The sequence below is a fragment of the Xenopus tropicalis genome, chromosome 2 (assembly GCF_000004195.4).
Source record: "Xenopus tropicalis strain Nigerian chromosome 2, UCB_Xtro_10.0, whole genome shotgun sequence".
Lineage (NCBI taxonomy): Eukaryota > Metazoa > Chordata > Amphibia > Anura > Pipidae > Xenopus > Xenopus tropicalis.
In genome coordinates this window covers 140991515-141013111 of record NC_030678.2, presented here as the reverse complement: position 1 = coordinate 141013111, position 21597 = coordinate 140991515, and the positions used below count along the sequence as shown (strand labels likewise).

General features: G+C 39.5%; 1 protein-coding gene across 5 annotated transcripts in view; it reads right to left on the bottom strand.

Moving 5' to 3' along the window:
- The window catches only part of arhgef25 (Rho guanine nucleotide exchange factor 25), a 159587-nt gene that overhangs the window by 12242 nt on the left and 125748 nt on the right, over positions 1 to 21597 (bottom strand). For all 5 annotated transcript variants that reach the window (XM_031895733.1, XM_031895731.1, XM_031895732.1 and 2 more), the window contains 9 exon segments: positions 16927 to 17019; positions 11144 to 11265; positions 9782 to 9848; positions 7542 to 7645; positions 6851 to 6920; positions 5363 to 5452; positions 2111 to 2203; positions 1192 to 1242; positions 695 to 772 (listed from right to left, as the gene is read on the bottom strand). In XM_031895733.1, coding sequence (XP_031751593.1) covers positions 695 to 772; positions 1192 to 1242; positions 2111 to 2203; positions 5363 to 5452; positions 6851 to 6920; positions 7542 to 7645; positions 9782 to 9848; positions 11144 to 11265; positions 16927 to 17019 — 768 coding nt within the window.

Below are 21597 nucleotides of genomic sequence, written 5' to 3'. Positions count from 1 at the left end.
CTATCTATCTGTCTGTCTATCTATCTATCTATCTATCTATCTATCTGTCTGTCTGCCTGTCTGTCTGTCTGTTCTTACCCCACAACAAAATATGAAATAAGATTATGGATCACATGTTCTGTAACAATACAAAAATAATTTACACAACAAAAATCTATATAACTTACAAATATACATCCTGAGAATTAATAGCATATCACTATATAAAAATAATAGTAACTGGGGCAGTAACATGGGCAAACATTACATCTGGCTCAACCAATGAGCAGTTATAGTTAACAAGTCATGTTCAGTAACTATAATAAAGTTAAATATCTAATTGGTTCACATTGGAATGGCGGTGACAATGCTTGGTAGGGTATAGGTGATTTTTATTCTGCACAACCCCTGGAAAAACAGACTCAGCATTTCATTTCCCTTTCATAAAATAATCATTGGAACAACTCTCCCTTAAATTTTCCACTGTCGAGCAAGTGAAATGATATCACTGCCCTGCCATAAATATACATTCAGCAAGAATATCCAAGTTGGTGCCAAATGAATATTCACTTTTTGCTCCTTCTTTCTCATTTGACACTTCCAATAAAAGAGACAGATGGATAACAAACTGGAAGAGTAATTTTCCTCACCGGCAACATTTCCAAGCAAATCTCCATTAGTCTTTTGCAAAACAGAAATGTGCCAATTACTGTACCTCAAATCCCTGAAGCCTGCCTAGATTCATCATGTCATTACAGCGCTTGGGCACGAAACACATAACTTCCACAGCTTTCTGCAAAGCAAGAAGATTAGATCAGGCATGAATAGGAAATCTGGCAAGCCTCCCTACACTTCAAAGTTACATAGAAGATAAGGTGGTAATAAGGCATGTCCATTGTGTTCTACTGTTTTTTCCATGTAAATCCAGCCTAAATGTTAGTGGATGTTCCACCCTGTAACTGTTAGAGAGGATCGCTAATAAGAAATCTAAAAAAAAATACTGAATCCTTCTTTTCAGACAATGAGTTTGGAAAAAATATACAGTCACCTTCATCCCTTTCAAGCCCTTTACATCTGATTTGTAATTATCTCTGCCATTCCACTAGGAGCAGCACCTTACAAGATGTTGCAAATTGTGGGATGCAAATTATGGCACCAATAAACTGATCACAAATCCAAAAGCTTTCATTTTTCATTGTTACTCTCACCTACCTCCAGTTCTGATGTGTCTTGTCCAGCTTTGCTGTAATATTTAAGAAAGTCCTAATTTTGGAGAAGACAATAAATGTGTTAGAGAATCTGTGTTTCACCCAGATCTTAGAACATTTTCATGGTCAAAATCAAGATCTACCAAAAGGAAAGTTGTGTTAGAAAGTATAAATTTTATATAAACCAAAACATATGCTCTAGGACAGGATCCTATTATCTGCAGGCAGCTTTGGACTGGCCTGTCGGGGCACCAGGTTTTTTTTCCCAGTGGGCACTGCCCTTGGAGGACCCCTTGCCCTTTGCGAAGAAGAGATCATTTACATTTTTCTAACTTTTTCATTTTCTGCTTGTGTTTTAATCTATTCCCAGCAGTAAGAAAGACAGGAATGAGTCAGTTTAGGAGTCTGTGATGGGGTCAGGAAAAAGAGAGAAGCCACATTTATTGCCACAGATATCCAGAAGAATCCAGGGAGGCTGTTAATTATATAGCACTGATAGGGCAAGTGTCTGCACTGTATAAATGGGAGAGCAACACCAAACCATATAAACTGGGCTGTAAGGAGCACAGGCATAGAGAGGTTTAACCTCTTTATACTGCAAAGTGTCCATAATGTCTGAAAGCTACTATCTTAAGCCCCTTAGTAAAACCTTAGCCTCATTGCCACTGGAAACCCTTTACCTTAAAATTATCTATAATGTTAAAAGGAGGCCCTTACATTTTTTTAAATAAGGATGCACTTAGGAACAGCCTACCCTAAGGTCAGAAAGATACCTCCATTATACAAGTGGGAGCCTTTTCTATATTAGGGAACATTTATTATATGTATCATATGAATCATATGTATAAGGCACATTTTTTTTACAAATTGCAGTGAATGCAAATCCCCAGTTATACAATCTGTGTAATCACTACGATACCTACTTTTAGCAGCAACTGATACTTCATTATCCTCTGCACTGGCTTGATAAGCAGGTCGTTGAGTTGAAGGCGGTGTGAGAGCTGTTGTCTTAACTCCTACAGCAAATAACAAGCAAAAGAGGGTTAAAAGTGTGTTTAATCCTTGTTTTTGTTAGGCAGGTGGCAAACAAGGAGATAAGTTGCCTGTGATAAATCCTTACTACAGCGAGCGATAAACCCTTACTGACGGAAAAAACATAAATCGCAGGTGTGAATGCATACGCGTCGCTCCGGAGGCAACTTTGGAAAAACAAAGCAACGTGTATGCCATCCCACCAGCGTATGTATTTTAGGGACATTAGTTGCCCATTGTAACAAATATTTATCATGGGCAACTAAACTCCCTGTGTTTTGGTAATGGCAGATTTTATTATTTGCTGGGTTAGGCTAATGCCACACTAGGCTAGTTCTGCATCGGCCTGGCTACAGGTACACAGAGAGGATTTTGGCACTGCAACCTGCAAGGTTTACTTGTCTTTCACAGGATTAACTTATAGGAGAAATTGACAGATGTATATTTTTTTCAGCCTCATTCATAATGTAATTATGCATTAAGTGCCTTTTTTTTCTTGAGCTACTCAGTGAGTAGTGGGTTTGATGAATCAGTGAAGGCAAAACACACACATTGGACTACCTGTGTTTTTGAAATACTGTAAATAAAACAGGCTGCAAGAACTTTGAATAATGTACACAGAATGTACTACATACTAATGGCACTGGGAACAGTCATATGATGACAAAGATGGCATTGCTGAATGAGTCATATGAGTGGGCAGAAAATACAGAAAGTTAATTTAGAGGGACAGGAGAAATGGAAAATAAGTAGTATTCCTGTATGTTAAACATGACCCAGTATAAATGAGAGAACTGACGCCTTATGAGTTTAAACTGTACACAGATGGTAAGGTGACAACTAATTGTGGGTGTATGCTAAAGACCCTTTCATAAAAGTAAAGATGAAAAAGCCACTACAGTAGTTTGGAGAAAGTTGTTTTATTACCCAGTTATTGACTGAAGCAATAATACTGCCAGGACAGTTATGGGCTTATTTATTCAAGATTGCTTATATAATTCAAATAAACTTGCATTTGTTAATAAAGAAAACTTGCACGAAAAAACTTGAATATGTTGAATTTGTGAGTTTACAAACTCGAAAAAAACTCAAATTGATAATATGGCTTGACTTTGCCTAGGACAACTCCCATTGACTTTTACATGAACTTGCAAGCTTTTAGATCAGGGTTGTCAAACTCAATCACATAAGGGGCTGAAATCTAAGGGCTCTGGTACACGGGGAGATTAGTCGCCTGCGGCAAAACTCCCTGTTCGAGGGCGACTAATCTCCCCGAGTTGCCTACCCCTGCCATCCCACCGGCGAACATGTAAGTCGCGGCGGGGCGATTTCAGGAAAGCCTCGCGAGTCTTTTTCGGCGATTTGCGCGAAATCGTGCCGCCGCGTCTGCCATCCCGCCGGCGACTTACATGTTCGCCGGTGGGATGGCAGGGGTAGGCAACTCAGAGAGATTAGTCGCCCGCGAACAGGGAGTTTTGCCGCAGGCGACTAATCTCCCCGTGTGCCAGAACCCTTAAACACAGGCTAAGTTGCCTTAAGATACTGTATGGTCAGACACAGTCACAGTGCAGTCAGGCGATTGGTTCTGTACAGTCAGGCACAATCACCAGGGGCCACAATAAACAGCCAGTAGGGCCGGATTCAGCCCGCAAAGTTTTACATTCAAGTTTTACATTTAAGTTTTACATTCAAGTTTTGAGCCATAATTTGAATTGTGCGAATTTTAGCACTAAAACCTTGAATCGTGAAAAAAATATTGAACTTGAATTATAAATATATAAATATAAATTCCCCCTTAATAGAAACAAGTTTATATGTGTTCTACATGGCAGTTTTATATCACAGATTGTTAAGAAACCAACCAAAAATCATGCAATATTCTATAGGATCTGTTTTCCTTAAACCCGTTATCCAGAAAGCTATGAATTATGGGAAAATAAACCCAGGTACTGAGCATTCTGGATAACAGGTTCCACACCTCTACTAGAACACCTGGGTAGTAATGGCCATAATATTATCTTATGTTATACTTGTTGCAAAAAAAAAAAAACACCTCTAGAAAGGAAGGACAGAAAATTGATTAATTCACAAGCAACGATTCATTTAAAAAAGTAAAGAGTTTCAGGTAAATAGTGTTGCTCCTTTAAGACACTGGCATATTTTGGTAACAAGGGACTCTGAAAAAGCAGTTTTGGTTGAATAAAAACAAGATTTACTACCAAATAAAGCCCCCTGTAAGCTGATAGTGTGCATAGAGGCTGCCTAATAGCCAATCTTAGCCCTTATTTGGCACCTCCATGAACTACTGCTTGATTTGCTCTCCAAGTCTTTTTACGTTTGACTGTGGCTCACGAGTAAGAAAGGTTGGGGATCCCTGCTTTAATGTATAGAGTGAGTTCAGGACACACTCTGTAGTGCCACAGATGGTTTGACTGACATTGGATATTAAGCAAAGTTAATGTGAAAAACGGCTCCAGGTTTTCAGTTTTTATTTTTTTTTTTAAAATACCAAATCCCTGTGGATAAAAAAAGAGAAAAACAGTATATTTAAGAAAACCTTAGCAAGATTAAGATCCCTATTGTATTTTCTTACAATTACATGCCCAAATCCAAGGTACAGAAAATAATAAATCTGCCCCTAAGTGCCATATAGGCTTTATTATTATAATCTTGCTGTATGTTGAGCATCACTTTTCTATAAGGAATGACTATTAAATGAAAGCAATGGGAATGGCATTCTATCCAAAGAATCATATTTCTGAGATGGTCAAACCACTGAGCGAGAGTGTAAAAACCAGGGAATATCAATGACATAAGGGACAGGTGCCAGTGAAGAAATACATGAATAATTACAGTCTCAAATATACAAGAGAGAATAACTACATAACAGCATTTTTACTGCCACGTTGAGAAACTGAGAGTAACCTGGGAAAGGTTATCTACACAATCAAGCTGAATTCAAGAAGCTAGGAATTTGCATATGGGAAATGACTCACAAATGCTGAGTGTGGCTATGAGACATCTGAAATACATTAACCAAAGCTTGCTTTCTCCAGATGTGAAGTCTCCTATTCAGAACAGATATGGAATAAAGTTTGACAGCCCGAAACAGCTGGAGCTGAGAAGAACAGAATGTACATTACCTCAAAGTAGGTGTCAATATACTCTGATACAATGTGCTCAGACTTGGGTTTGTTCTGACAGTACACCACATACATGTGCAGCCGGCGCTCCTACAAGCAACGTATACAAAGTTGCAATTTTCAGTGCATCAGCCAAAAACAATTCAGCAATAAACGTCACAGGTTATCAGCCAATTCATTCAAATAATGTTTATAAAAATGAAATAGTTGAAGTATTACAAAATAATAAAGGGTCAATTCTGAATGTAGTGTAGAAGTTTCAGATGTAAATCATTATGAATTTTTTCCCCTAGCAGCCTTTCCCCCCAGAATTCTAGCTTTATTGCAACCAACTGCAGAGTTACACCTGTTGCAATTGCAACTGATGCATCAAAACAAACACAAAACATATATAGGTCATTCTTTTGGTGCAAGCCTGTTGCCCTTTTCACATAGCCCACTGTAAGGAACCAGGGGGTTTACCAACTTCAATAGGCACACAAGCACACTACTTATCAAAAGAGGCAGGAAGGGGGCAATTGGGGGCAGTGTGTTTAAATACAGGTTAAGCAACCACCTCTTGCTTTCCTTTTGTACTTTATGGTTTAACATTTTTGGGGACAGGTAGCAGTGGTAAAAATATTTGGGAAAGACATGAAAATCAAGATCAATTCACATGCAACTCAATGTATAGTGGGAGGACTTGGAACTGTTATCCAGAATGCTCGGGACCTGAGGTTTTCCGGGTAAGGGATCTTTCCGTAATTTGGATTTCCATAACTTAAGTCTATTAATAAATTATTTAAATATTTAATAAACCCAGTAGGCTTGTTTTGCCTCCAATAAAGATTAATTATATCTTAGTTGGGATCAAGTACAAGGTACTGCTATATTATTACAGAGAAAAAGGAAATAATTTTTAAAAATTAGAATTATTTGCTTATAATGGAGGCTATGGGAGATGGCCATTCTGTAATTCGGAACTTTCTGGATAACGGGTTTCTGCATAAGGGGTCCCATACCTGTACCACTTTAGTTTGTTTTGAGCATCTTGATGGGGCCATAGCAGTAAGGCTAATGCCAGACGGGGCTGATTCTTGGCCTATGGATAATCACAGGCTGAGAATCAGCCTTTCCCTGTATTTGTGCCCACAGCCCAGGTGCAGGCACAGGGAAAGGCCTATGCCAGCGTAGGGGCTGATTCTACAGGCCAGGAATTAGCCTATCTGGCAATTAGCCTAAAATGCCAATTAGTTTCTAATATGCAAGTAATAAGAAAGTGATTTTATGTAAAATTATATATTAGACGCTATGGCAGGTTATAAGGGATAATGCTGGCCTGTGGCCCCTGATGTTGTGCTATGCACCTCATGTTAGCCCAGCAAATGCTGTAACTGAAATGTTAGGACAACTGTATAAAATGTTTGTCAATCTGATTCATTTAACATCCATTGCAGTATGATGGTTTATTTGCTGTACATTATTAAGAGAGAAATAAGAGCAACTCACATGCTTGATGAAGAGAATCGCTAATCTGTTTGGGTCCTCAAGGCACTTTTGAAGCTCACTTAAAAAATAGCTGAAAAAACAAAAGTCAGTACAGGCATAAATCATATACTACATGGCCAATATGTAGACACCTGCCAGTCCAACATCTCATTCCAAAACAAAGCTTATTAATATGAAGTTGCTTTTCTTTGCTGCTTAAACTGACTGTATCCTCTAGTCTTCTGGGAAGGGTTTCCAGTTGTTATTGGGAATTGTTTCCATTTATACACAAACAGTTGGGCACTGATGTTGGGATCTCTGAAAAACCAATTCTGTATGGACCTTACTTAGTGCACAGGAAAAAGCCTCTCCCAAACTGTTGCCACAAAGATGGAAACATGGAATTGTTATTGTGTGATGTAGTGGCACAAGTGTCAGAAATGGTGATAAATTCCAAAAAATTTGAGGGGTGTCCACATGCTTTTGGCTAAATATTGTGTCACATAATTATTTATACCTGGACCCAGAGTAAAACGAAATCTAAGAAGTATCAGAGCATTGCTACAGAAAAGCAATAAAGCTGCATTTGTAAATAAAAAGAAAAGAATCAGAGATTCCCAATTTGTTAGTAGTAATGCATGTCCCTGAGATTAACAATGAATATGCATAGCACATCTACAGCACAACAATGGGGTTATTTTATTATACTCACTCTTTGTGCCAATCAAAGATCTGGTGTATATTCCCAAAAACAATTTTGTCTTTTCCCTTCATGTCTTCTGGAATTCCTTGTGTATTCATGGTGGCCATGTAACCCTGTAGAAGGATAGATGTTATTTAATGAAGCATGTAATTCCCATAGCTATCAGTAGGGCGCAGTAAAGCCAAAAACAATCCCAGTGCAAACCAGGCCATAAACTGATGCAAAGAAGGGGAGCTGCATCACCGGAATCTCTTAAAAACACACTTATTTAGTCTTCATATGACATCTTCATACAACAAGGCCTGAAAGCCTGATGCATTTCCGGCAGATATGCCCTTAATTATAGGCTAGAGAACCGAAACACAGCAGAAATGCAGGTACCTAAAGGTTCAAATCTGAGTTCCATCAAGTTATATGCTTCATTCATCTATATGTACGGCGCAGTTAATGATGCAGCCAGAAGAGTTAACATACAAAAACTCAGTGATTGGTAACTGAATGCAACAGGAATTACTTTAGGTTTTTGCATGTTTATATCACATCCGATAACATCCTAAAGCATGATTCCACAAAAATGTACCGCCACCAGAATAAAGGGGCATTATATTTAACTGTTCTGCATCACATTTGACCTTGTGGTAAAGAGCATGGCCCAGTAATAATGTAATACAAACAAGCCACTCACTGCAAGAGTTTACACACATCCCAAGGGAGACAGAGCTGGAAATTTCTGTCTGGAGCTTTACTGCCCATGTTCCCATTTCCTCCCGTCTCCATCAGCCCAATTTCCTGCCGATGTTGTATCAGCTGGGGTTTGTTTGCCTTTCTCCCTCAATTCTCAATGTCACGGGGAAATGGGATCATCATTATTACTTTTCAATGAGACACATTTTTTTAAATAGACTAGCTCCCAGGATAATTTCCTTATGGAGACTTCATACTGCATCAGAAATGAGTCCTTAAATGACTTGTTTTGTGCTTATACTGCATTGTTATAATATAGTGCTTATACCATCTATATATAGTGTATTTACTATGGGAAAGTTAAGGGCGCTGGAATTGTTTCCAGTCAATTCATGGAAAACCAGAGTTTAGGATACACATCATGTGTTTGGAACTATGCCCCTTGAATATGCAAGTCTTGCACTTTGCTGTTAAACAGTTCCAGGCACTGTGCACCACAGACTGACAAGTAAAGTGTCATTGAGAAAGAATGATAAGAGGCATAAAGGGCAGGACAAGGGCTCATACAAACTGCCTCTTGCCTTCTATTTAACAACCAGCCAGGTGCCTTTGTGAAGTGTATTTGCAGGTTTATTGCCTGCGCATGTGACTTTGATGAACGTAATGGGATATGTACAGTGATTTTGGATCATTAGTGACACAGCAACCATGCCACAAAAGTCACATCACATCTGCCTTACTACAGTTAAAGGGGTGGTTATCTTTTAGTATGTTATAGAATATCCTTTTCTTAGCAACTTTGCATATGGTCTTCATTATTTATTTTTTATAGTTTGAATTAGATGCCTTCCTTGTCTATATCTTTCCATCTTTCAAATGGGGGTCGCTGACCCTGGTAGCTAAAAAACGATTGCTCTGTGAGTTTACAATTTTATAATTGTTGTTACTTTGTATTCCTTAAAGGAGAACTAAACCCTAAAAATGAATATAGCTAGAAATGCCATGTTTATATAATGAACTTACTAAACCAGCCTTAGGGCTCTGGCACACGAGGAGATTTGTCGCCGGCGATTTTAAAAAGAGCGATTTGGCGACAAGACGAGCGACAAGACGCCAATGCTAAACCAATGGAAATCGCCAGCGTCAAAACATACGAGGCTACTTCAAGACCCTTTTCTGAGAGACTTGAGTAAACATGAGGGGGGGTTAACTGTTGAGTGTAACATGGGTAGCAGATCGCCAGGAGCTCAACTCGCATGAAATCGCTTTGTGTGTATTGTCGTGGTGACTTGGCACCAAAGCGCCAGGGGGAAAAAACGCAGGCGACAAATCTCCTCGTGTGCCAGAGCCCTTAAGATTCAGCCTCTCAACAGTAGTAATGATACTGTACTTCAAAGTTGTCACAGTGGGTCACCATACTGGAATTGGTTAGAAGTGTCTGTGACACTGCTCATGCTCAGTGAGCTCTGAGTAGCTGTTGAGAAACTGATTATAGGGGCTGTAGCAAATTATCAAGCAGAAAATGAGGGTTATCTGTCAGAGAGGCACAGCAAAACACAACTCACCTCCACTATTTGGCGCAAGTCTTCAACATACATCTTTTCTGTTTCTATAAGCTCCATTAAAACATACCTGTAACAAAATAATGTAGTTATAATTGCAAAGCAAAAGTGGTTTCAAGTCAGTACATTACGACTGCTGGCTTTGTTTTTAGGGATACAAATAATCATTTACTTTTGGATTTACATCAATACCAAATCATTAATGAAATGTTTGGCTGAATACTGAGCCAAAATCAGATGGGCGTAATAATATAAAAGTTTAATTGTCCTATGCCAATTAAATGTATTTATAATAACCAAAGGCAGTTGTATGTATATATTATAACCTGCGCCTGTTATATGTATATAGTATAACCTGCACCAGTTACATGTATCTAGTATAAACTGTGCCAGTTACATGTACATGTATACAGTGTCGAAGGGGGGAGAAAAGAGCAGCAGGGAGCAGTGGCAGGGGGTTGAGGAGGAGGAGACAGAGAGCAGGCGGATGGGCCGATGGGGCCAGAGATTTGCCTTGTGCACCCATCTGTGTTGGCCTGCCAGTTATACTGTATGTATATAGTATAACCTGTGCCAGCTATATATATATGGTAGAACCTGTGCCAGTTATATCTATATGGTAGAACCTGTGCTAGTTATATCTATATGGTAGAACCTGTGCCAGTTATATCTATATGGTAGAACCTGTGCTAGTTATATCTATATGGTAGAACCTGTGCCAGTTATATCTATATGGTAGAACCTGTGCCAGTTATATCTATATGGTAGAACCTGTGCCAGTTATATCTATATGGTAGAACCTGTGCCAGTTATATCTATATGGTAGAACCTGTGCCAGTTATATCTATATGGTAGAACCTGTGCCAGTTATATCTATATGGTAGAACCTGTGCCAGTTATATCTATATGGTAGAACCTGTGCCAGTTATATCTATATGGTAGAACCTGTGCCAGTTATGGAACTAACAGGAGGACTGTGACCCTTAAAATCTTTGACTCGAGAGGCATAAATGCTAACCTCACAGGGTAATGATGTCTCAGTGTGGTGCCACCACATAGGGTGACCTGGGTGCTCAGCAGTGACAACTGCTCTGTGATCACTGACTGGTTACTCACTTTGGGGACATACTTCTAACAACCTAACTCTTCTGAATTCCTTTCTCCACAAAGGAATTCAGTCAGAAGAAGATCCAAAATGTTCCTTTTACCCCACTGATCCCATGTGCAAAAAACAGCTCAGATAAGCTGGGACAGATTGGGAAACAGTTGCTGGCAGTGTTCATGCAAAATTAGCCACACTTGGTTCAGGGGCAAAATGTAACAAAATGTCCCTTGCCTCATAAACCCCAAAAAGGACTCACTTACATACTCTTTTCTAAGGCACTCTTCTTTTCTTCTTCTGTTTCTGCTGGGGGGAAGGAGGGAGTAACAGGTAGTTCTGATGCCAAAGAATCCGTAGGATCGGAGAGGTAGGATGTGTGCGGATCCTGCAGAGTTAATATAATAACGAATCAGGACTAAGCAAGTTTAGTAGCCACGGGCTGATAATAAGGGAGACATTAGGGATATTCCTGAGAAAGTATGATAGTCAATAAGTGCATTAGATTTGTTTATTCTGGTATTTACCAGATAGTATGGCAGTATATACTGAAATCAGAAATAAAAAATGCTTGATGATTTTCACACATGCATGAATGTGATATGTATTACTCCAGAGAGTTTGTGTTTTCTTGTTCTCAGTGTGCAAATTGTGTCATTTCCAACACAGAGAGGTTTGCAGCACCAGAAATGGCTTTAGCATCCCATTCACCTTGCACCTATTACAGCATTTGCAAATAAGAACTTATGTCTTAACCCAACTAAGGGTTCATTTACTAAAATAGGTGCTAAAGTGAACCAGTGTTGTTACCCACAGCAAATAATTCCTTTTTCCATTAAGCAGAAACTACTTGCTGCTTAGTTGCTATTGGTAACTGCACAAGTGCAATTTGGTACTACTGTTAATAAATGAGCCCACGCATCTCATCCAATCCATATCAAGTACTGTGCATATTATTCAGCAATCAATCTATTAGAATATATTTCATTTACAAAATTCATAATGTTGACTCTCTAGAAGCATAAAAAGTAATAAGTTAATTCTCTGACATATGCAGTGTATATGCCTTCAGTTACTGAGAGCTTGTTGTGTGTTTCCATAGAATTAAATTGCCTATTAAAATCCTTGTGCTTCTCTTGTTGCGTGCCCCCTGCTGATCCAGGTTCCCCACACACATCCACACAAATACATAAGCAAGAATTGCTGCTTAATTGCTTTCTATATCCCATACATTATTGATCAGTCCAAGAAATGCTGCCAGTGAAGGCATTCTGCTGGAAAGGATTCGTCAGGATTTAAGTCATCTCCTTCAAATAAGCAATTCTTAAAGCTGTAGAGAATGCAAGTGGAAGACGCCTAGCTTATTCCAAAAAATTGTATATTTGCTCTGTAGTCCCCATGGGTACTAAATTATATAATGCCCTTTTAATGCACTGCTCTTGACTGACAGTGTCAGCCAGGGTCAGACTGGGCCTGAGGGGCAACAAGAAAAAGCCCAGTGGGTCCTGCCAACCCAGGCCCGCTCCCCACTCCGAGCTTTTGGCATCCCACTCTTGATTGAGGCTGCAAGGAGGGTGGGTGTGGAGGCTGGGGGGCAGCTTTGACAAGCAACTGGGGAGGGGGGCCCCTGAGGTGGCAGCCCCGGTGAGCCCCTTACACCCCAAGTAAGGCACTGGTGTCAGCTATGCATTAGAACCTTTAAAAGAAACAAGTATAAATCTATTTAGAAAAAACACATACAAACAACACCCCAAATATATATATATGTGATGAGCAAATTTTTTCGCTAGATGTGGATTTAAAAAATTCCGGTTCAATATAATTTGCATGAAAACAACACTGTATTCTGTGCGGAAAAAACAACCATAAAAAAAGTTGTTGCAAAAACCATTAAAGGAACAGTAACACCAAAAAATGAAAGTGTATAAAAGTAACTAAAATTTAATGTGCTGCTGCCCTGCACTGGTAAAAGTTGTGTGTTTACTTCAGAAAGTCTACTATAATTTATATAAATAAGCTGCTGTGTAGCCATGGAGGCAGCCATTCAAAGGAGAAAAGGCACAGGCACCTAGCAGTTAACAGATAAAACATTATTGTATTCTACAGAACTTATCTGTTATCAGTGGATTTTGTGAATTTTCCTGTGGTTTTGCACATTTTTCTGCGAAGCAACAAAGGGACAGATTTACTCATTACTAATATATACCTACACACACAAGGTCCATAATCATTAGACATCCTGTCTACCCATCCATATTGACTATACTGCTACACAAAGGGTTAATGTAATGGCAGAAGAGACAAATAAGCAGGTTGGAAAGCCCAGCTGTCTGCCTGGGGTAAGCACTACAATCTGGTGGCCTTGGAGCTTGCTTCTGAATTATTAACAGAAATGTATTGGAAAAAACATTCTAGGAAAATAGCAGTAAATATTCAGGTGAGACCAAAACCAAGGCTTTGCCTTATGGTCACAATTATTAGAAAATAAAATTGTTTCCAGCAAGTGAATTAAATATTAGCCAGTTTAACATGCACATTGCCTTCCATTTAGATGAGCTGTTCTGCTTTAATTCTCGCTCAAATACAATTCCACCATTGTCACTCAACTGGAATATTGACATTTACATGTATAGCATAATTGCATGCAGCTTTTTTAGATGTGCAGATGTGCAGATTGTTCATTTGAATCTATCATGCTGTATTATGTGATCTGAATACAGGAGGGCACGGGTACGTAAAAGGAAGCGCATTTAATCATACTACAAACCAGCAAAAGATATTGACTGCTGCCATTTGTAGTTGTCAGAAGCAATACAGAAAGAATACACATAATAGTGAGCTCCTGTTTCACCAATACCTGTTAGAAAGATGTCCGAAACTAAGGGGAGGGGGGGTGGAAGAGTGTTCTGTGTTCTGGTCCCTTGGGTGTAAATGATCAAAGCTCCTGATATTTCACTCCAAAGGTTGGGGGGGGGTCTTAAATTTATATAAAACATCTGGCCCGGTGGTGCTTTTTTCTTGTGTTACAGGGTAAAGAAGTAAATCTCTGGTCCAAGTTAGCAGCACATTGGTAGGGGCTTGGAAGTCAAGTTACATGAGCCTGATTATATCAATGGCTGTAACTGGAGTTTAATGTTTAAAATACATTTGCAACCAATGTAGTCATTCTTTAAGAAGTTCATAATACTGGTAAGGAGAGAGGTTCTTACACAAAGGTTTGGTACACTCCAACCATTTAAGTGGGTTCTACTTATATAGGGGTTAGGGGTGCAAAGCAATCCTCTCTATATTATTTCCCCCTTTTACCCCTTCGCAAGAAGGGAGTCCCTGAATCTCACCTCAACTGTGGGGAGTAGTTTAAAACCTGGAAATGTCTAAATAAAAATTAGCCAGAAAAAGGCAGATGAGTATTACATCAGTTAATATACAAAGGGGGTGGCATCGGAAGAAACTGGCATTGTGTGACATTAGATGACTAATAAGGCTGAAAATTGAGATGAATATTTTTTTCCTAGTTATTGGAACTATTGAACAACTGCATTCCACACCTCTGTATAATTGCACCTTATGGTAGAAGGCTTTGGTTATGAGTGTGAGTGCTTGTATTGGTGGGCCTTCTCTCTTGAACTATTGCAAAGTGTCTGCTCTATGTTTTTATACGTAGGAGACCTTGTTTAAGATCACATGGACCTGGATAATCATAGGCCAATGTTGTCTCCAATTTAGCTATTCCTGAGTACATTGCACATTATTGGCCATTTGATGAGGGGTTAAAAAAAGGTATTTATTGGGAAGGCAAAACCTTGTCAGGAATGCTAAAAAGAGTCTGTTTAGCAAACCCCTGACCATTTGTTGGACTGCAAAGAAGGAATTTAACCCCAAAAAAACATTTTGGAATATGATAGGCAAGGTCAGCAGTTAGAAGCACTAACTTGGAAATTCAACAGTTAGTGCCACTATTTACTAGAACCGATCCTTCTGTTACAACAGTGGAGAAAGCAGTCCTATGGTACCCTTCAGTTATATCCCCATGTAAGAAACACCTGAGACCAGGGGTGGGCCAAGCAGACCGGGCACCCTAGGCAACCCAGTCGGCCACCTCGCCCCTGCACCTTTGCTCCCGCCGTGTAATGACAACCGGTGGGGGCAAGAGAATGGAGCGCAACTAGGGGTAGGCAGAAGAGGTTCCTGCCTGGTGCCCCCCAATCATTGCGCCCTAGGCAGGTGCCTCTTTTGCCTACTCCTAGTTCCGGCCCTGCCTGAGACAGCTAGTTACTTGTTAAATACTATTGACTGCAAATACTATGGGGTTAAGGGCCACATAGAACTTAACACATAATTCTAACAAGTTTATTACATTACATACTGAATATTATGGAAAGCCAAGCAACACCACCACAATTATTCAAACTGCATTGAATAAATATCAGCCAAGCTACCTTTCCTTTTGTCATTCCATTACATTCACCTCTTTCAAGGTGGCTTAGTATGCACTCTTTCTGACAATGATCTGAGCTATGAGCCTCAGCTGATTTATAGAGGTTCATATTTTTTGTGGAAGCAGATTAGATTGAACGTTAAATTGAGATGCTCAATAAATAGGGTAAAACTTCAGAATCTCTGTACTGAATGGGCAGTGAACTCGTGTGTTCAATGAAGCCTGGAGCCCCATGTCCCAAGTTCTTATAAGAACATAGTTATTATGAAGCATGGTTAAAATGGTAAAATTACTTAACCAAGTTTAATTGCTCCCAATCAAAATGCAGCAAGCACACCTCACAAGGGAAAAAAAACTTTTCTGTCACCAACTGTGCAACTTTATGTGTGCCCAGATTAACATTCTTTTAAAACTTTTTGCATCTTTTGCCTTGTATTTTATCTCTTGCTAAGGGCATCACCCTTTCTTAAAACTATCCAATGTACTATCCAGCCTGTACAACGTACTGCTACAGTAAAAAAAAAAACCTATAGGCACCTAAAGATGGAACCTCCTTTATTCTAAGCACCAGGGAGACCCCTGGGTCCTGTAAAAAAAACTGCTTTCTGCACCAGTATATCGCCTGCGCAGTGGGTGCCATCCCACCGGCGACTTACATTGTCACTGGTGGGATGGCAATTCGTCGCCCGCGAACTAATCTCCCTGTGTGCCAGAGCCCTTAAAATCCAATGTTTTTGGTAAGAAAAATCAATTCAATGACCCTTTAGCCAGAAAATGTGTGGATTTTTATAATCAAAACAATAGTACAGAAACTTAAAATCAGCTGGCTTGTGATTTAGATACATGGGAAGAAAATAATGAAGATTTAGGGCAGTGTAAAAAAATGGCACATTGCTGCCTCCCAACTGTCCTGGTTTTAGTGGGACAGTCCCTCTTTTAACAGCTCAACCTGCAGTTCCAGATTCTTACTGAAAAGTCCCTCATTTCCCTTTGATCTCCTGCACTCAACACTAAAAAAGATACAAACTTAATTAAAAAGTAGCTTTTGGCAGAGAGCCCAGAAATCTTAACAAACTTTACCTGTACTTAGATACAATGTTTCTCAAATTTAATTAAATAAGTGGGTTTTTGGCAGAGAGCCCAGAAAGTTAACAAGCCACACCTGCACTTAGATACAATTGTAACTAATAAGCTAAACAGGTCTCACGGAGGAACTAAGACTTGCAGCTTAAAGGGCAATTTCATCTGCATTAGCAAAACTGTAATAACACATAAAACAAGACCTCAAAAGTTCAAACTTTATATAACCTGCCACATTTAGTAAATGGGAGTGGTATTTAGTGGGTGTGGTTGTAACAATGGACATGGTCAAAAATTCTCACAGCGTTTCTTTTTGTCCCTCTTTCAATTTTTCAAATGTTTGGAGGTATGGCATTGCATTTGCACACTGCCTTCTACCGATTCCCTTTAGTCTTACCCAAAAAGAGACTAACTGCTATATACTCATATATCATTAAAACATTTGCTTGGTAACACCATCTATTAATAGCCTCCCTAAAAAAAGTAAATTGCCCTTCTTCCCTATTTAGATACGTTGTAAGCATAGCATACCTTATTGTTGGGTTCTGTAGTTACCCCTTGTAGCAAGTCATTTAATATTGATAAGTCAGGCAACCGCTCAGGGTGATCCTGTTCCTTCCATTCCTGAAAAAAAGAAATAATATGAATGTTGACAGCATGTCAATTTAGAACTCCGACTGAAATGTGTGTTTTAAGAAGAGACTGACATCCATATGAAATCAAGTCCTAGTTATGGCATAGAGATGTGTAAATTGTGTCAGTATCCCTGTTACTAAAACCTTGCAGACAACCAGGAATTGGCCCAATCAGACTATTTTATACTGGTCCTGGCCCGTTACCCACTGGGACCACTTGGTATTAATAAATATCCCTGTTGGGAAATACTGATAGAGGGACCGTTAAAGGAGAAGGAAAGGCAAAGTAACTTGGGGGTGCCAAAATGTTAGGCACCCCCAAGTGACTTAAAACGCTTACCTTCTACCCCGGGCTGGTGCCCCTGTTAGGAGAGGACAGCACCAGCCCGGGGTAGCTGCAGCTCCTCCTACTTCAGTCTTCGGTCGCGCGCATGCGCAGTAGAGTGAAAAGCCGAACTTTAACAGAGAAGTCGGCTTTTCACTTTACTGCGCATGCGCCTGTCTTTAGTCCTTTCAAAATGAAGCAGGAAGTAGGAAGCGCTGCGCTACAGATACCCCGGGCTGGTGCTGTTTTCTCCTAACAGGGGAACCAGCCCGGGGCAGAAGGTAAGCGATTTAAGTCACTTGGGGGGGTGCCTAACATTTCCTTGTCCTTTAATCGGACCCGTTATCCAGAATGCTCGGGACCTGGAGTTTTTCTGATAAGGGGTCTTTCCATAATTTGGATCTCCATATGTTAAGCCTACTAAAAAATAATTTAGACATTAAATAAACCCAATAGGATTGTTTTGCTTCCAATAAGAATTCATTATATCTTAGGATCAAGTACCATGCACTGTTGTAATATTACATTGAAAAAGAAAATAATTTTATTAAAATTTGAATAACTTGATGGAATCTATGGGAGATGGCCTTTCTATAATTCTGAGCTTTTTTCCCAAATCCCATACCTCTATTCATTAATTAAAATGTTTTTTTAAGTAATATAACACATATATGTAAAGGAACTTCATTTCCAGGAACAATATTACTTCTGTCACAATGCATTTTTGACTACTGGCTTCCCACAAGAGTGGGTGGCATCAGCTGCAGGCTCCTTTCAGTTAGGTGCCATGGTTTTCACAAACTTTGCTGTTTTCTTGCTGCCAAAAATGTCAGTAATGTTCTCTCTGTATTCCATTTCAATCTGCAATTTCCCTCCAAAGGAAATACTAAAGCTCAGATATATAGTCTAATATGTCCTGGTTTTTCAGCCCACACGTATCATATTATGCTGAAACAAAATTTTTAGAAACCAGGCTTTTTCTAAGTATATTAAAAAAATCCCTTCTGCGGAATGCATTATAAATGGCAGGGCATACACTGGGTACAGATCTATTTCTTTATGTCACACCCTGGCATCCCCAGTGTCAATAGGTGTGGTTGTGCACCATTCATCAGAAAAGGCAGAATGGATGCATTGGAAGCCATGTGGAGCTGAAGGAGAGTGTATTGGATTAATGACTTCCATCAATATGTATCTATTTTAGAGAATCCATACTTGCGGGTTCTTTCGGTTGCTCATTGGCCATTTCTACAGTGACAGTTCCTGGTATGTCTGGGGGTTAATATGCTGAATTTCCATTTTCTATAATAATTATACTGGCACGTTTGGGGTTAATACCCATTTTATTTAGTGCTTATAACGGCACATCTGGGATTAATATGCTGATTTTAAATGGGTGTGGTATGTATAGACTTGGTCACAAAGTGGGCGCTACGTGCAGCAGGTCATTTTGTCCCTCTTTCTTTTTTGCTAATGTTGGGAGGTATGATGAAGGGTTAGTCTGAAGCAATAAAATTGTATATGGGGCTATAAAATAAAAGATGCTGTTTATGGGGTGCCTTACATTATGCCACTTATAACCCATCCCTCCCTATATGCCATCTCTTCCTTCCTTTACTCCTCTGGTTCCAATATGTTCTAATTCAACAAAATCAGCGATATTTGCTCACTGTGTCTGACTTAGTTTGATGTGTTGAAACAACTAGGTCTACTTAGTCCCCACATTTAATGGGGTCATGATTGAAACCTGCCCCACTCTTACATCACACCAGCAGGTCTGGATAAGGACCTCTCATTTTCTGTATTATAATATCCTGCTCATATACCTTTCTTCTTTGCTCTGTCTATCTGCTCTCCTGATGACTTAAGGCACTGCCAATCTAAGAAGTAAGCCCAAAGAAGAAAGGAAAGGTGAAAACAGCATCCAAACCCCTGTAAGGGTCGGAGGCTATCTTAATGATATTGGCAAGGGCAGTAGGTGTGCTTACTTTCTCTGTAATAGCACCCACCAAGTCTCTGCTCCCAGTCTATTATATGGACAATAAATACACTTCTTTTATCAGTGAAACACACAAAAAGGAAAAGGCAGACTGGTATTTTTCATACGATAATAGAATTAGGTATATCTGTAAGAGACTGGAAGATGCAATTTTCACTTTAGACTTTCCCATTGGTTAGAAATAAGAGAAATGTTTACATAAATATACACTACTGACAGAAATAAATAAACATTTCAGTGATAAAATCTGGTATCTAAAAGTGCTTTACTGAAACCCCAGAAGCAATAGTTCAGTATTAACGTCACCCTCTGAGCAGCCTCTTCACAATGCGGCTATACCACGTCTGCTGTTTTATTTACAAAGCCAACATCGCTAACATTTACAGGCTTCTTTTCCATTTCATTTCAAAATAAACTCTCTCTAAAAGATGCTTCTGTTCCAGCTCCCAGTGCTGCTATATAATGAAAGATTCCCTTTCTCTCAGGCTGGCACGTTCACGTCACATCTTTATTTGCAGAGATAGCAATATTTGCATGAAGTTCTATTATCTCTCAAGGATTATTGTTCCTTCCCTTCAGTCTCTGAGTGACTGCTATTCTGCATTGCGAAGAAAGGAAAATATCAAGATCTGGCACAATAAAAAAAGCAGAAATATTCCATTGCTTTTGGCTGTTATATGAAAGTCTGAGATGACATATTCACAGCAGGCCCAGAGGCAGGAAAGAGGGGAAACTAATAAGAATGAATTTCAGAAATGTTTAACCTGAAGCCCCATTAATTGTTAAACAGATATGTAGGTGAGAGAATCAAATCAGAACAAATTCTATACTCAGTTGGGGTTATGTAATAAAAGACACTAAGTTGGCCCAGGAGCAGTAACCCATAGCAACTGAAAGCAGGTAGCATTTACCTGTCACCTGTTAAAAGCAAACATCTTATTGGTTGCTATGGGTTACTGCTCCTAGCACCTTTTTAAACAATATGGGGGTATGTGTATTCTATATGTTCTATATTCCTGGCATCCACAATGTCCTTGAAATACTTCATTTGACTATCAATTCTCAATCATTTTGCCCACTAATCCACAGGATGCTTTGTTTGGTTGATTCACCCAAGCCACGTATGCATACTGTATGTATGTATGTATGTCCAACTCCTCGTAGCATCTTACAAACTTTCCTCTCTCCTTCCTCAGAAATGACAGAAGGAAAATAAAAAAGGAAAACAGCGTTTTTTTCTAAAATATATCTTTTCTCAAAAACATCATAGTGGGGTCCTTGCTCTAGTAGCACAGATTTTCTAGGCTTGCCATGAGACAACGTTCAACCTTAAAAATTAACAAGACTCTTCTTAGCCACTGGGCATTATACAAATCTATGTATAGGACTACCTGGCTTGGAAATTGCCGTATCAGTTTTAGAGCTTCTTGTGACTCTACGAGGGAAATTGTGGCTGACCCAAACCCAAGTTTATCCCTTAAAACTTGTTGCATGGACTAATGCTTTTTCTATCTCAAATGGAAGAGTTCTTAAAAATTGGTATGCTGGTAAGCCTTCATAGATAGAGTGTGAACTCCCATAAGAAGGTTATAATTTTTTTAGAAAGTCTTTAGATGAGATTATTTCTTCTTTATGGAAGATCACAATTAGAAACATATTTAATAGACACAAAGACAGACAGGGAAGAGATTCCTTTTTTTCTAGAGCCCCAAACACTCCAAACACAAACAGGGGCACTAGATTATTCCTAAGGGATGAGGGGATGAAACACAGGCAGCCCCCTCCCAGCCCCAACCCCATCCCTAACTGTCAGTCATTCAGGCATGCAAGTTATGGAGCAGCAGAGGACACATGCTGCTATGGGGCACCGTCCTTACTGCCTGGCCAGTGTCAGGAGCGAAGATTAGGGCCAGTCTGCACCCCTCTCACTGGATTGGTTATATGTGGCAAGGTACACAGTGCAGCCAGATGAGGGGAAGAAGTGCTGTGTGAAATGCAGTTCTTGCCCTGGTTATTGTAAATGACTCCACATATATATTTAGGAATGGAGTCCCTGTCCACCATAGTTAGTGCTACTGCAATGTGTGCCATGTATTGTGATTTGTACTTACAACTACCCTTGCAAATTCTGATGTGAATAGGCATAGGGCTCTCTTACACACTTCTTCTCCAGATCGCAAATGACAAGCAATTTAGGGAGCATTCAAGGGAGAGGCAAAGTGCATTGTGGGAGAAATATAATG